At 46.8% G+C, this 14,115-nt stretch overlaps 1 protein-coding gene across 6 annotated transcripts in view; it reads right to left on the bottom strand.

The window, feature by feature from the left end:
• The window catches only part of CPSF6 (cleavage and polyadenylation specific factor 6), a 44,994-nt gene extending 31,122 nt beyond the window's left edge, over positions 1–13,872 (bottom strand). For 2 of the 6 annotated variants that reach the window (XM_019493408.2, XM_019493398.2), the window contains exons 1-2: positions 13,717–13,872; positions 1,212–1,421 (exon numbers count right to left, since the gene is read on the bottom strand). In XM_019493408.2, the coding sequence (XP_019348953.1) occupies positions 1,212–1,421; positions 13,717–13,776 (270 nt within the window). In that variant the 5' untranslated portion in view covers positions 13,777–13,872. The remainder of the gene's footprint in view (positions 1–1,211; positions 1,422–13,716) is intronic. The other 4 variants (XM_014595881.3, XM_014595883.3, XM_019493419.2 and 1 more) reach the window with 4 other exon arrangements.
• Positions 13,873–14,115: the final 243 nt, after the last annotated feature.

The raw sequence follows: 14,115 nt of genomic DNA, 5'->3' as shown, positions 1-14,115 counted from the left end.
GATTGTAAAGTTCCATATTTCCCATGTAAGACACAGATCCACAAGTTGCAATTTCCAACATTGGGTATGGAGCTTATACCCTTCAATCTCACAGCAAGCAAATTAAATTGATAAACCTCAATGAACTAAAAATATATACCTACTCATAGTGCATCAGAAGATAAACATTTTTAGAAATAGTTTTGTTTAAGGTAAAGTCAGTACCAGGTACAGAGACTTAAATGTTACAGACAGGGTTTTAAAACACTGGCCTAACTCTGCTCTTATTGAAGTGAAATGAAGTCAAGCCAACAGGTTATAACATTTTTATCTATACAATTATATTTTCAAATGAGTTTGACAAATGAATTCTGTCCTTTACTTATCTGTCAGGTCCTGAAATGGGGATATTACAACAGTTAATGACAACAAACTCCTACAACAAAGTACGGAGCATTTTCTTGTACATGTAACACTAGCAAAGACTTTAGGAACTCAGTATTTTGTATACAGAGATGGGCAAATCTGTCTTCAGATTAACTGTAAAGTCTGATTAGTTCAGCTAGTGACTTAGCATCTTCAAACAACATACACTGCATTAAGACCAGCTCAGAGTAAACAAGACACTGCCTCTGAGAACACAAGTGTGGCTCAATGTTCCCAGATCTGCAGCAGTTTAAAATACTGCAGAAGCAAATATAAAGGCAGATGCTTGAAACGGTTTCACTGGGAAGGTCACTGCAGTTTTTGAGGATGAGGAAGATTTCTCTACACATTACTCTACAGTTCACTTTTAAGTGAAAGCTTTAAAAAGGATTACTGAAAGTAATAAATCTGCAGGCATAAGGTATAGCTGAGTGTTAATTTGTTCTATTTTTTTCATCCACTCATCTATCCTTTCAGGGATTTCCCTAAAATCCTAAAAGTGTTGCAGAAGTAACTTTCCTTCATAGTGTGTTTGTTTTTCTTGCAAACCTCTTCCACTTGTACAGCTCTGAGCTACGCCTTAACATCTTTCCCACAACCTTTTAACAATAATTATAGAAAAACCCTGTCTCCCCATACTTCTAAGACATTAGTGCCCTTTTAATTTAATTTTGAAGTATAAGTCAAACAAAATTGTAGTTATTTTCACAAAATTCTGTCTAATACAAGGCATAGAACTGACCAGTTTATGATTACTGCCTATATTAAAGTAGTAAACCAACAAGCAGTGGTATTCCAACACTTACCCAGGTAAGATTCCCAATGTATAATGCAATTCTCTTTCCAGTATAGGTATAGACCACATTTGGTGCTGCTCCTTTACCTACATCATCTCCCACAGATGGTGGGAGAGAGTCCATATAATCACGGTCCTCTGGGGCATCTCCATTATTTGCAGATGGAGAAATGACATCATCATACAAATCAATCTGATCATGTCCACCATATTCAGCTTCCTAAAACACAGATTACATATAATCCAGATGAACAAATCTTAGTCAAAACAAAGCCAAAATAAGGATTACATATGGTAGTTAAAACGAGAGTGAGCCCTAAAGTGCAACTAATGAGTCTTGAGGGAGCTTAAGCACCACTTTTATGTACATTTTGAATGTAGAATCTTCTGGCTGCACCTTAACTAAAAAAAGAGAGAGACAGACAGACAGACAGACAGACACACACACACACACACACACACGCGCGCGCGCCAAACTGACAGAAAGTTAACAGAGAGCCTATAACCACTGCTTATTTGTCCTACTAATCCAGACAGCCAAACAAGAGAATACAAAGCATCCCTGAATTATGCTGACAGTGAAACAAATCACGGGCATATTAATGTCAACTCTCAAAGAAACAAAGACAACAGAAAATACTTTTCATTATTAAAACGTACAGTTGAGAAAGCTGTTTGAACTCTCAGGAGTCCTACTGAGGAACAAGTTGCCACATATATTTTAACAACTGTGTTCTAACATTAACCCTTTGTTGACAGATAAGAGGAGTTAGGAAGGAAGTACTTCAAACTGTAACAACCTCCCTTTAGTCCAGGAAGGGCACTCACGTGTTCCAGATGGAGCATTAGCTGGTGTAACAGTATCACCACAATGCACAGTTTGAAAGGGAAACAATTGTTAAAAAAGGGCAAAGCCAATCAATTTTAACTATGTTACCAGACCATAGGCTTATTAAATGTAGACAGCTTACTATTTAATGTGCAACACATTCTTCCCTGCAAGCAGTGGGGATCCCCAAGAACTGCAAGCAGTGCAAAGGTACAATGCAAAGACTCCGAACTGAAGACACCTCTTGATGCAGAACTTCACCACTTTTATATCTCCACTTAAAGCTGTATGGGCAGCATAACAAATTAAGATAACATTGTACTGACTGCACTGGTTATATTTCACTTTTTTTTTAAGCTATGAGACCACTGCCTTAAGAGTACAGGGTGGCAACATATAGTCCTTGAGCTGAATCTGGCCTGCAGCAGCATGGGGGATTGGCAACACGCAGTTTGGCCCTGCCATCTTCCCCATCCCATGGTGCTGCTTCTAACCCCACCCTCAGCGGTTGCCTTAAAGCCTTGTCACAAGTTTGCTTTGGATTCTTCCTAAGCATGTAATCTCCCTGAAAACTTTTTCTACAACATTTTCACCACTTCAGGATCACAGACCACAACACAGGTGAAACTGATTTCATGCCTCATTAAAATGGAATGGTTTCCAGCTGCTTGTAACAATATTATTTTTAAATGCTGCAACTGACTTCAGGTTGTAATACTGATACTGTCCCAGGGACTTGCACAAGTGAAAATCACTTAAATCATGCGCACAGCTGCAGCGCAGCACATAGGCAGCAAGGGGCACAGCCCAGCAGCTTGGAGAACTGTGTATAGCTGGTAAGTCTGTTGTGGTACAAGGGGAGGGGGGCATGGGACAGGCAGGTTAAGGCCCCCTGAGGTGAGGGAAGGAGTGGTGCTGGGGCTGAAGCAGAGGCAGGCACTGCTCAGTCAGGGCAGGACACAGGATGGAGCCACAGCTTGGGGGAAGGCAGATTCCACCACCACCACACACCCTGGGAGGGCATGGGATGGGGGCATGTACCCCTTATCTGCACAGGGAAGGCTGGGACCAGGGCCCCACCAGGCTCTTCCTGGTGTGTGGGGGAGGGGTGGGAGGGAAAGGATGTTGGGCCAGGCTATGCTTGGGGTGGGCAGTGGCAGCGCTAGGAGGGAGGAGTGGGAGGAGCTACAGCAAATTTTGGGGTGGCTGTAGCTACCCTCCCAGCACCACCACCGCCTGCCACAAATGCAGCCCCGGATCAACTCCCCTCCCCCTTCCCCACTGCAAGAAGAGCCCAGGACCACCCTGGCCCCAGCCCACAGCTGCTCCCCCCCTCCTAGGGTGCATGCAGCAGTGGGAGCTGCCCCCCCCCCCCCACCTCGGATGAGCCACAGCTCCATCCTGTGACCCACCCCAGTTGGGCAGCCCCTGACCCAGCTTCATTCCTCCCTCACAAGGGCACTGATCTGTCGTCCTCCCACGCCTCTTCCCCATCCCCTTCCACCACACCACTTACCAGGTCCACGCAGCTCTCCAAGCTGCCAGGCTGCATACCAGAAATCAGATCAGTATCAGCTGAAATGTCTCCTTAAAAATTGGCTACTGGTATTGGCTCCCAAATCTCTATTGGTGCACCCCCAGCCATGGAACTTCATGACTGGTGAAAGATCAAGTCTCCAAACCAAAGCCCACCCACTGGAGTTACCCAAGTTGGTTATCTAAAATACCATCTATCCCAACATCTACTTGTACAGGATGGTGATCTAAAGTTACAATTCAACATGAGATAGTTACCATCTAATACTTTTATTATACAACTGCCACCTATAAATGGCACCTATATAAAAATTTATCTTCATTAATAATTACTTTTAAAAGACTGTGGAGTTGCAAGTACAAGGGTGCTTCAAAAACTAACGGCAAAATGGCTGCCCACATTGCATGCCTGTGACAGTGAGAAACTACAATGCAGCAGGGAATGCCACTGGCAGCGCTGTTGAACGCACCCATCGTTTTGCACAAAGCATATGTATGATGCTAGCAAGCACGTAAACAGTGTGGCCACGCAGTTGTCAGTGTGCCCAAAAGAAGTATTCCATCATTCCTTTTTTGTGGGCTGAAGGTGCACTGCCTAGTGAAATTCACCACAGAATTGTGGCACAACAGTGTTAAAACCATGTGGCTCAAAAGCAGGTTTTGAATGGGTGGAGAGGTTCAAAAAAAGCTGCATATCTGTAGGTGGTGAACCCTGGGCAAGAAGCAGAGCTGTGATTTGCAGTGCAGGAGTGGTTGTCACAGCAACCAAAATGCTGCTTTGAGGACAGTATCAAGAAACCTGTGACTTGCTGGAATACCTCCAGTGCAAAGCAGGGTGACTTGAGAAGAGATTTTATTTTAGAATTGCCCTTAAGTTTCTGAAACACCAACACAGATGTACAGACACAAACTGCAAGCATATCCACAATATAAGTAGACTAGTATATATAGCCAGACTCTGACAAAGAACAATAATACTGAATTGCTGCCTCCTTCTAAATTAAAAACTGCAAAATCAAGGACAGAAAAGGAAGACTCAGACAACCAATTTCCTTCCAGTCCACAGAATATATATTCTGAAGTTTCATGGTATGCCTTAGTGCCTCACAGTGCCTCATATTGGTGGAGGTATATAAGCCCAGAAAATACCAACTAAGAAATAGTTTCATAATTGGTAGGGTCAGAAGGGACCTGAGCAGATCAAGTCCGACCCCCTGCCACGGCAGGAAAAAGTACTGGGGTCAAACATGGAGGAAAAATGTCCAGCATACCTACAGCCTAGGAAATGACCTGCTGGGTGGCACAGAGGTGGAAAGGGATCTTGGAGTCCTAGTGGACTCCAAGATGAACATGAGTCGGCAGTGTGACGAAGCCATCAAAAAAGCCAATGGCACTTTATCGTGCATCAGCAGATGCATGACGAATAGGTCCAAGGAGGTGATACTTCCCCTCTATCGGGCGCTGGTCAGACCGCAGTTGGAGTACTGCGTGCAATTCTGGGCGCCACACTTCAAGAAGGATGCGGATAACCTGGAGAGGGTCCAGAGAAGGGCACTCATATGGTTAAGGGCCTGCAGACCAAGCCCTACGAGGAGAGACTAGAGAAACTGGACCTTTTCAGCCTCTGCAAGAGAAGGTTGAGAGGCAACCTTGTGGCTGCCTATAAGTTCATCATGGGGGCCCAGAAGGGAACTGGTAAGTATTTATTCACCAAGGCGCCCCCGGGGGTTACGAGAAACAATGGCCACAAGCTAGCAGAGAGCAGATTTAGACTGGACATTAGGAAGAACTTCTTCACAGTTCGAGTGGCCAAGGTCTGGAACGGGCTCCCAAGGGAGGTGGTGCTCTCCCCTACCCTGGGGGTCTTCAAGAGGAGGTTAGATGAGTATCTAGCTGGGGTCATCTAGACCCAGCACTCCTTCCTGCTTATGCAGGGGGTTGGACTCGATGATCTATTGAGGTCCCTTCCGACCCTAACATCTATGAATCTATGAATCAAACGACCCCAGCAAGGTGTTCGTCTAACCTCCTCTTAAAGACCCCCAGGGTAGGAGCCAGCACCACTTCACTTGGAAGTTGGTTCCAGATCCTAGCCGCCCTGACTGTGAAGTAGCGCCTCCTGATGTCTAGTCTGAATCTACCCTCTGCCAGCTTGTGACTGTTATTCCTTGTCACTCCTGGTAGTGCTCGAGGGAACAGGGATTCCCTCAATGCCTGCTGGTCCCCTCTGACTAGTTTGTAACAGGCCACTAGATCCCCCCTCAGCCTCCTCTTATGGAGGCTGAACAGGTTCAGGTCCCTTAGCCTGTCCTCGCAGGGCCTGCCCTGCTGGCCCCTGATCATGTGAGTGGCCCTCCTCTGGACCCGCTCCAAGTTGTCCACATCCCTCCTGAAGCGCGGCGCCCAGAACTGGACGCAGTACTCCAACTGCGGCCTGACCAGTGCCAAATAGAGGGGGAAGATCACCTCCTTGGACCTGCTCGAGATGCATCTGTGGATGCATGACAAGGCGTGGTTGGCTTTCCTACCGCGTCCCCACACTGCCGGCCCATGTTCATTTTGGCATCAATAATGATTCCAAGATCCTTTTCTGTCTCTGCCCTAAGGAGAAGGGCGTTCCCCAGCCTGTAGGTATGCTGCAGGTTCTTCCTTCCCAGGTGCAGCACCCTGTACTTGTCAGTGTTGAAACCCATCCTGTTCTCATCGACCCACCCCTCTAACCTATCTAGGTCCAATTGCAGCCTATTCCTCTCTTCTAGCATGCCCACAACCCCCCACATCTTAGTGTCACCAGCAACATTTGAACAGGGTGCTCTTTACCCCCTTATCCAAGTCACTGATGAACATGCTGAACTGTGCAGGTCTGAGGACCGAGCCCTGGGGGACCCCACTGCCCACATCCCTCCAGGTCAAAAATGACCCATCCACTACCACTCTTTGGGTGCAGCCCTCCAGCCAATTAGTGACCCACTTGACTGTGCAGGTGTCGATGACACAGTCCCCTAGTTTTTTAATGAGAATGAGGTGGGAGACGGTGTCGAAGGCCTTCCTAAAGTCTAGAAAGACTACATCCATTGCTACCCCTGCGTCCAACGATTTTGTGACCTGGTCATAAAAGGTCACCAAGTTGGTCTGACAGGACCTGCCTCTAATGAACCCATGTTGGTTACCCCTAAGGATAACTTCCCCTGCTGGCCCCTTGTGGACATGCACCAAGGTAATTCTCTCAAAAAGCTTACCCAGGATCGAGGTAAGACTAACTGACCTATAGTTTCCTGGGTCCTCCTTCCTCCCTTTTTTGAAAATGGGAACCACACTGGCCCTTTTCCAGTCATCTGGCACCACACCAGAGCACCACGAATGCTCATAACGCCATACCAGGGGTCCTGCAATGACCTCTGCTAATTCCCTCAGCACTCTGGGGTGGAGATCATCAGGACCAGCTGATTTAAATACATCCAGTCCCTCCAGAAGTACCAGTCCCTCCAGAATATCAGCAATTAAATGTTTTAAAACAAGCCATTCTCTTGAACAGGTAGAAGATTAAGAAAACAGAAAGGGAAGCTTGGCATTAGTATAAATAACTGTGGTCAAGATCACTGCAGCTTCTCCCTTACAGAGCAGGATAAGATATCAAGTTAACAGTGACACTAAGCACAGCAAAAACAGGGCAGAGAGGTAACTAAATACTGGTTAATGCTAAAACAGCACTACAGTATCATTGTGCAAACAGCAAAACAAAAGTTATAGTTTACCAATCCCTGTACTGTAGACTGAACACATCAAGCAGTATTAAAGAATGTTCTCAGCAGCTGTAGTGGTTCACACTGCAAAACATTTAGCAAATACAAAGTTCTGATTAGGTTCTCAGTGATAGGCATACATTGGTGTCTCAACCCCAACAATTTCTTTTCTACAAAAAAGATTCCTCCCATAAATCCCAAATCTTTACAATGCAAAATTCTCCAGAAGACTGGTCTAGCGATGTAAAAGAAGCTCTGAAAAGGGAACAGCACCAACAGAAACAAGGTAAAGTAAAGGCATTCAGTGAAAAATGTTGCAGCATAAAGGAGTAGGTTCCTGTTCTTGGCTAGCATTAGTGAAGAGCAAACTGGCTTGCCTGAAGACAAAGCAGCAGCAAAGCAGTGCCATTCTGAAAGGGTTTCCTGAAGTGTAATGGAGAAATTCTTATCTAAAGGGGTTTCTGACAGTAACATTGCCCAAATATCCCTAGCATCACAAGAAAGACATCATCCTTCTCTACCGCCAAGGGCACACCTGGTCCTTATCTAAATTACAAAATTCTGCTGATTGAGCTATGTTGGCTAGAGGAAAAAAAATAAAGATCACACAGCAGTGTCACTGTAACTGCTGGCAGAGCTACTGTTGTGTTCAAGAAACCAAATGTAGTTTTGGCAGGAGAAAAGCTGCTGGTAGTGCAGCATCTGCACCACAGGATGCAGTTGCCATAGCATCAACAGAGTTAAAGTAGCTACAGCTTCCTTAGTGTAGATCAGTGGCACTCAACATTTTCATTGAATGGGCTGTGCCTGGCCATTCCACACATGCAGCAGGGCTCCATCCAGCAATGCAGGGGGGCAGTGGAGGAGACAGCCCAGCCCCAATCTAGCCACGTGGGAGAAAGGGGCATGGACAGGCCCCAATTTCAGCCCCAAGTTGGGAGTTGGCACCACCCAGCCCCAACCTGGCAAGGCAAGAGAAAACAGGGTGTGGACCAGCCCCAAACCAGCTCCTACTTAGCCAGGCAGGAGGGAGATGGGTATGGATCAGACCTGTGGAGGGAGGGAGGGTATGGGCTGTCTCTAAAGCAGCTGCACCAAGGAATGGGACCATGGATGTCATCAATCTGGCCATGCAGGGGGAAGAGACATGGCCCAGCTGTGACCCAGTGTGTGGGGCTTGATATTTTGGTAGAAAGGAGGGGTGGTGGTATTAGCTGCCACAACATTATGACTTCTTGTGGTCTTCCCGAGTTCTTTACAACAGAACAAATGATCATGGGCCGAACAGGCCACAAGTGTATGAACACGGGCTGACAGTGTGGGGACGCGGTCAGGAAGGCCAACTGTACCTTGTCATGCATCCACAGATGCATCTCAAGCAGGTCCAAGGAGGTGATCCTCCCCCTCTATGCAACATTGGTCAGGCTGCAGTTGGAGTACTGCATCCAGTTCTGGGCGCTGCACTTCAGGAGGGATGTGGACAACATGGAGAGGGTCCAGAGGGCCACTCACATGATCGGGGTCAGAAGGGCAGGCCCTACGAGGAGAGGCTAAGGGTCCTGAGCCTGTTCAGTCTCCACAAGAGAAGGCTGAGGGGATCTGGTGGCCGTTTACAAACTAGTCAGGGGGGACCAGCAGGCGTTGGGGGAATCCCTGTTCCCCCGAGCACTACCAGGAGTGACAAGAAATAACAGTCACAAGCTGGCAAAGGATAGATTCAGGCTAGATATCAGGAGGTGCCACTTCACTGTCAGGGTGGCTAGGATCTGGAACCAGCTTCTAAGAGAAGTGGTGCTGGCTCCTACTCTGGGGGGTCTTTAAGAGGAGGTTAGACGAACACCTTGCTGGGGTCATTTGACCCCAGTACTCTTTCCTGCCACAGCAGGGGGTCGACTTGATGATCTGCTCAGGTCCCTTCCGACCCTACCAACTATGAAACTATGAAATGCTCTATCATTTTTTTGTAGTCAAAGAACTAATTTACATTAAACGCTTTCCAAGAGATGCCTTGTCTATAAAGGTTGAGACCACTGGTGTAGATATAGCTCGGGTCCTTGACAGAAAGTGCTAGTACAAGTCTCACAGGTATGAACAATATGAAACAGTTAAATAAGAAAGAGGAAGACCAGGTTTAAAAAAAGGGTGACTATAAAGAGTCTTGATCATCACCATTTTCTAATACGGAGGGAAGACCAATGTTCAGGTACCTATTTGAAGGCTTCTATTTTAAAGAAAAATGTGAAAAAACCTGGCATAGAGGATGACAATGAACTGCAGAGAAGAAACTCAGCAAGCACCTTTGGCCAAAGAACGGGAAAGTTAAAGGCAAAAAAGAAAGCAGAAAGATGGAGTGGACCTAATTTGGAAAAGCTTTCTATGAGGGCACAGCACAGGCAAGGCAATCTTGCAAAGGCAAGCCAGTGAAAGTATCTGAGAGGTACTGGAGCTAATTAGCAGGTGGAACGGATGACTCCAGGTATACTAAATGGAAAGCAACAAGGTGCAACTCTAGGGCTTTGCCTTCAGTAGGACAAACTATGTACTTACTTTGTGTTGGCTAACAGATGAAATCTTACACCAGATAAAATCTGAAGGTAAATCTCATGTAAACTAAAAGATTAAATTAAGTCTTTACTTAATAGTACGCGGTTTTGCCAGAAGAAATTCAAGTCTTGAAACATCCATTCTGAAACATCACTGATGCAAATGAAAGCTTTGTCACAACATAAGCTAAGTGTATGCAGGACTGTCCTCTATTTACTTGAATATCAAACCCATTCAAAGATTTTTTCAGTTCCTGCCTCAACTAAGATAATGGAGATGAATTCCATGGTTCAACTTTGCTACTGGTTCATGGGCTAAACAAGCTCTGGGGTCATCCAATCCAAAAGTAACAACATCACTTCTAATACATCACACTATTCCTATTACAGCTGGCTCTCCTATAAAATGCTTGTGATGGAGGTAAACAAACTAGTTACCAAACACCATCCTGACTACTCCATATGTGAACCATACACACTTCCTCCACTCTTGGCTTCATTCTTTGGGTATCCAAAGCCCCTACTACAATGAAGTCCTAATTCCAATTAGGGCTAGTGGACACTTCTGTATTAAACAGTAATAACCAGAGGTACTTCACACTTGGAAGGACTGAAATTTGAAACTACTGGACAATGAACAACACTCCTCTTTCATAGCTTACTATTTAAAATATGGTCTCAGAATTTGAGCAAATGGTAACAGAATAAGCAGCATGAATGGAAAAAAGTACAAGAAAGTGAACATGAATAAGGAGTAGCATCAAAAGGTGTAAAAGGTAAAAAGATAGGGACCACAGACAAATCACAGAAGATAAAAGCTAAGCATGGTATATGCTGATGGATCTATGAGACACAAGAATACATCCCATTTCAGGAGAACTTGTATTTCAGAAAGTCTCCTCCTCACCAGATTTTCAACCTTAGCAGGAATAACTGTTGGCTTTGTAAGTTTACTGTACTGAAGGACAATCTTTTGAAAGCTTGAGTTTGTAGGTAGGACCATGAGCAAATGCAATTGTGCTGAAACAGCTTGGGTGAATTTCTTAAGCACAGAAAAATAAGAAGTAATGTCCCACAAGCCTGTATGCTGCTTCTAATTAGTCTGTTGGAATCTTCTATTACAACAAACCATGCACTGTCACCACAAAAAATGTAGAGAAGAGGTTTACAATATTTTGATTAACTAGAATTTCTTTTAGCTCTATTAATCCATAGCTGTCAGTACCAAATTAGATCATAACATTAGTAAAAACCGAGAATGCAACTAGACTAAATAATTATGCAGAAAGTACATATACTAACCATAGAAAAGCAGAGTCCAGTCAAAAAGCTTCCTGGACATTTGCCATTTTACTGGGATCACATGCTCACAACAGAAATAGCTTCCCAAGTTTTATGACTGTTTTGAGTGGAATTATCCCCTAAAATTTTACTTACAAGATATCAGAAACTTTTCAGAAGATATTTTGAAACGTTATCACTAAAAGGAAAAATTATATGGAAAATAGCATTTACTATTTGCAAGCAAAAATAAATCTGCTGCAGAAAGGAAGACATGCAAGGCGAGACTAAACCAAACAATACAGGAAAGGTGCATCTTAAGTAGGAGCCCTGAATGAAGTACAATCAGAATGTATTCATTGATGCCATTGCTCTGACTGGCAGACTTATTGCAAAGAACACCCAACATATACCCACCACCTCTGTAAAACTGAATCACACAGATATACTGCAAGAAACTGGATAAAATCAAGGTCTCTTCTGCAACCATACAAGTAGCAAGAACGTCAAATATTTGCACCATTTTTCCAAGCAATCAATTACCTACTTTAATGGCTTGAATACAAACAAATTTGCACCAGTTTACATTACACTAGTTTAGTCAAATAGTGCAACATTGCTCTTGGACATACTTCTTTTAGCATAAGAGAGGCTTTAATTTGGTTTAATGGGAACCCATTCTAAACTAAACTAAACAAGAACAAAACCATTCCCATTGGGGCTTGCACCACTTAAAATCCACAATCTCCAGTAAGGTAAGGCAAGGGGGTTTCAACCAGGACATGCTGATGTTTTTGATGGCACTGAGAAAACAATTTCCCAGCTAGAAGGTCCTGCACTGCCACTCAAGATCATACCAGTAACAAAATTCAAACCCAGCAAAAACTTTTTGTCTGGGCCAGATTAGGAGATCATTGGGGTTACTGCTTTTCTCAACAGCATGGGCATGATCCTTCTCCTAGGATCTTCTGTATATATTAACCAACTGCTTCCAGGTTAACTTAGTAGCAGGGATAAAGGTTGTAGCCATGTTGGTCTAAAAGTACAAGCAGCCAGTGTGGTAGAAGTGGTATTTTTTATTAGACCAACTAAACAGTTACAATTTTTTTTTTTAATTTGCAAGCTTTAAGGCAAAGATTGTAACATTTCTCCCAGGTAGAGTGTCATTGTCGTCCCTGCTTCTACCTATAGCATATCACACAGCGTTCTTGGTATTGTTGGTATGATGCCTTGTAGCAGAGTGTAAGGGGCTGAGGATGACAATGGGGATTTCTCGGGATAACAAACGCAGGCAACTTGACTCTATGGCCCAGGGTGTCCCTTCCACATTATACCAGTATATCCTTCCCATTTAAACAACCCAAAAGTCTTAAATGAACAAACCAGTCTTCTCTATTGCCTGCTTGCCTCACAGTTTGCTACTCTTCCGTAATATCAAATTTTAAAAATGACCTTATTTTCTGAAAAATATCCCAAGCCTCTAGATATTGATTTAAATTTTGGGACACAATTTCTTCTCCAACCACCACTCCAATACAATCCCACAGTCACCTCCCTCCTCCTTATCGCCTGAGTCTCTATGAACCTCCCTCTGCTTATACACCCACTGCCACACATCAGCTGGTCAGTGAGTCTGGTCGATCTGCTGAGGGCAGATTCTTTACTTGATCCCTTGTTTTGCAGAAAGGAACAACGCAGTGGGGGACACCACCACACATGAAACCACCACTATGTTTCTTGAGGTAACTGCAGCTGTTAGTGGGGTTGGGGGAGGCCCGCTCATGCATTTCAGTAGGGACGCGCAGGGCAGTTTGCACTTTGTTTTCAGAGGGGGAGAAAAGACTGACACATTTCAAAGAAAATCCAAGTGTCTGTCAGTTGAGGTGCAAGTGAAAAGTGCAATAACAGCATCCCCATCGCCAGGGGGCCAAAGGCACCACGGGGCTATTTAAAAGAGATGCGGGGAGTCTCTCAGGGCTGCCCCACTCCTGAGAAGACCTGGGGCAGGTCTGCCTTTCTGGGATTGTTTTGTTTCAGTGTTTGTGCAGGGTGGACCAGCACAAGGCCAATCCCTGCCCCTCGAGCCTCTGGCCTTTTAGTAGCTCAGCAATTGAGCACCTCAGGCCTCCTCTGCCATCCCCCGGAGGCGGCTCCTCTAGCCGGGGCGGCCACTGGTCTGCCTGAGCGGGCGGCGGGCGGCGGCCGGGAGGCAGCCGTGCTGCTCCCGCCTCCCCGAGCACCGCGCACCTTCCCGCCGGCCCGGACGCGGATGAGCCGCGGGAGGTGGAGCCATTCCCCACCTCCCTCCTCCGCCGCCACCAAGACCCCGGCACGGGCAGGGCCAGGGCCAGGCGGAGAGGAAGCAGGCAGGCCGCTGCTGGTGGCTCCCGCTGCCTTCGCTGCGCATGCGGCCTGCGCCGGCGGCCTCCCACCGCGGGAAAGCAGCGGCCGCGAACAATGGCGGCCGGGCCGGGCCGGGCCGGGCCGAGCTGGGCCTCCCCGCCGCGGGCCCGGCAGGCGACGCAGCCCCTCGGCCGGGCTGGGGAGGCCCGAGGGGGAGAGGCGGAGGGGAGCCGCGCGCACCTGGTTGAACTCCTCGCCCACGTCGGCGTAAATGTCTATGTGGTCCACGCCGTCCGCCATGATCCCGCCCGCACCTCGGGCCCCGCCGCCAGCCGCGCCCGGCTCTAGCGCTGCCGCCTCCGCGGGGAGAGAGGGGGGCGTGACGTCACTTCCGGAAGGCGACAGGCCGCTTCCGGCTGCTGAAGTAACCACTGCTGCCCCGCTGCTCCGCCTGAGCCCGCCCTCGGCCGAGGGGGCTTGTGGGAGGGCGGGGGCGGGGCAGGCCTGCGCGCACCGCCGCCCCCCACCACCGCGCGGGGGGCACGTCACCCTGAGAGCGCCGTCTCCAATCCGGACAGGCCCCGCCCCCTCCCGAGCTCTCCACGCCCCGCCCCCTCGTCCGTCAGCCCAAGTATTGTC

The sequence above is a fragment of the Alligator mississippiensis genome, chromosome 4 (assembly GCF_030867095.1).
Source record: "Alligator mississippiensis isolate rAllMis1 chromosome 4, rAllMis1, whole genome shotgun sequence".
Lineage (NCBI taxonomy): Eukaryota > Metazoa > Chordata > Crocodylia > Alligatoridae > Alligator > Alligator mississippiensis.
The sequence above is the reverse complement of the archived record's forward strand: the minus strand, read 5'-3'. Positions and strand labels throughout refer to the sequence as shown.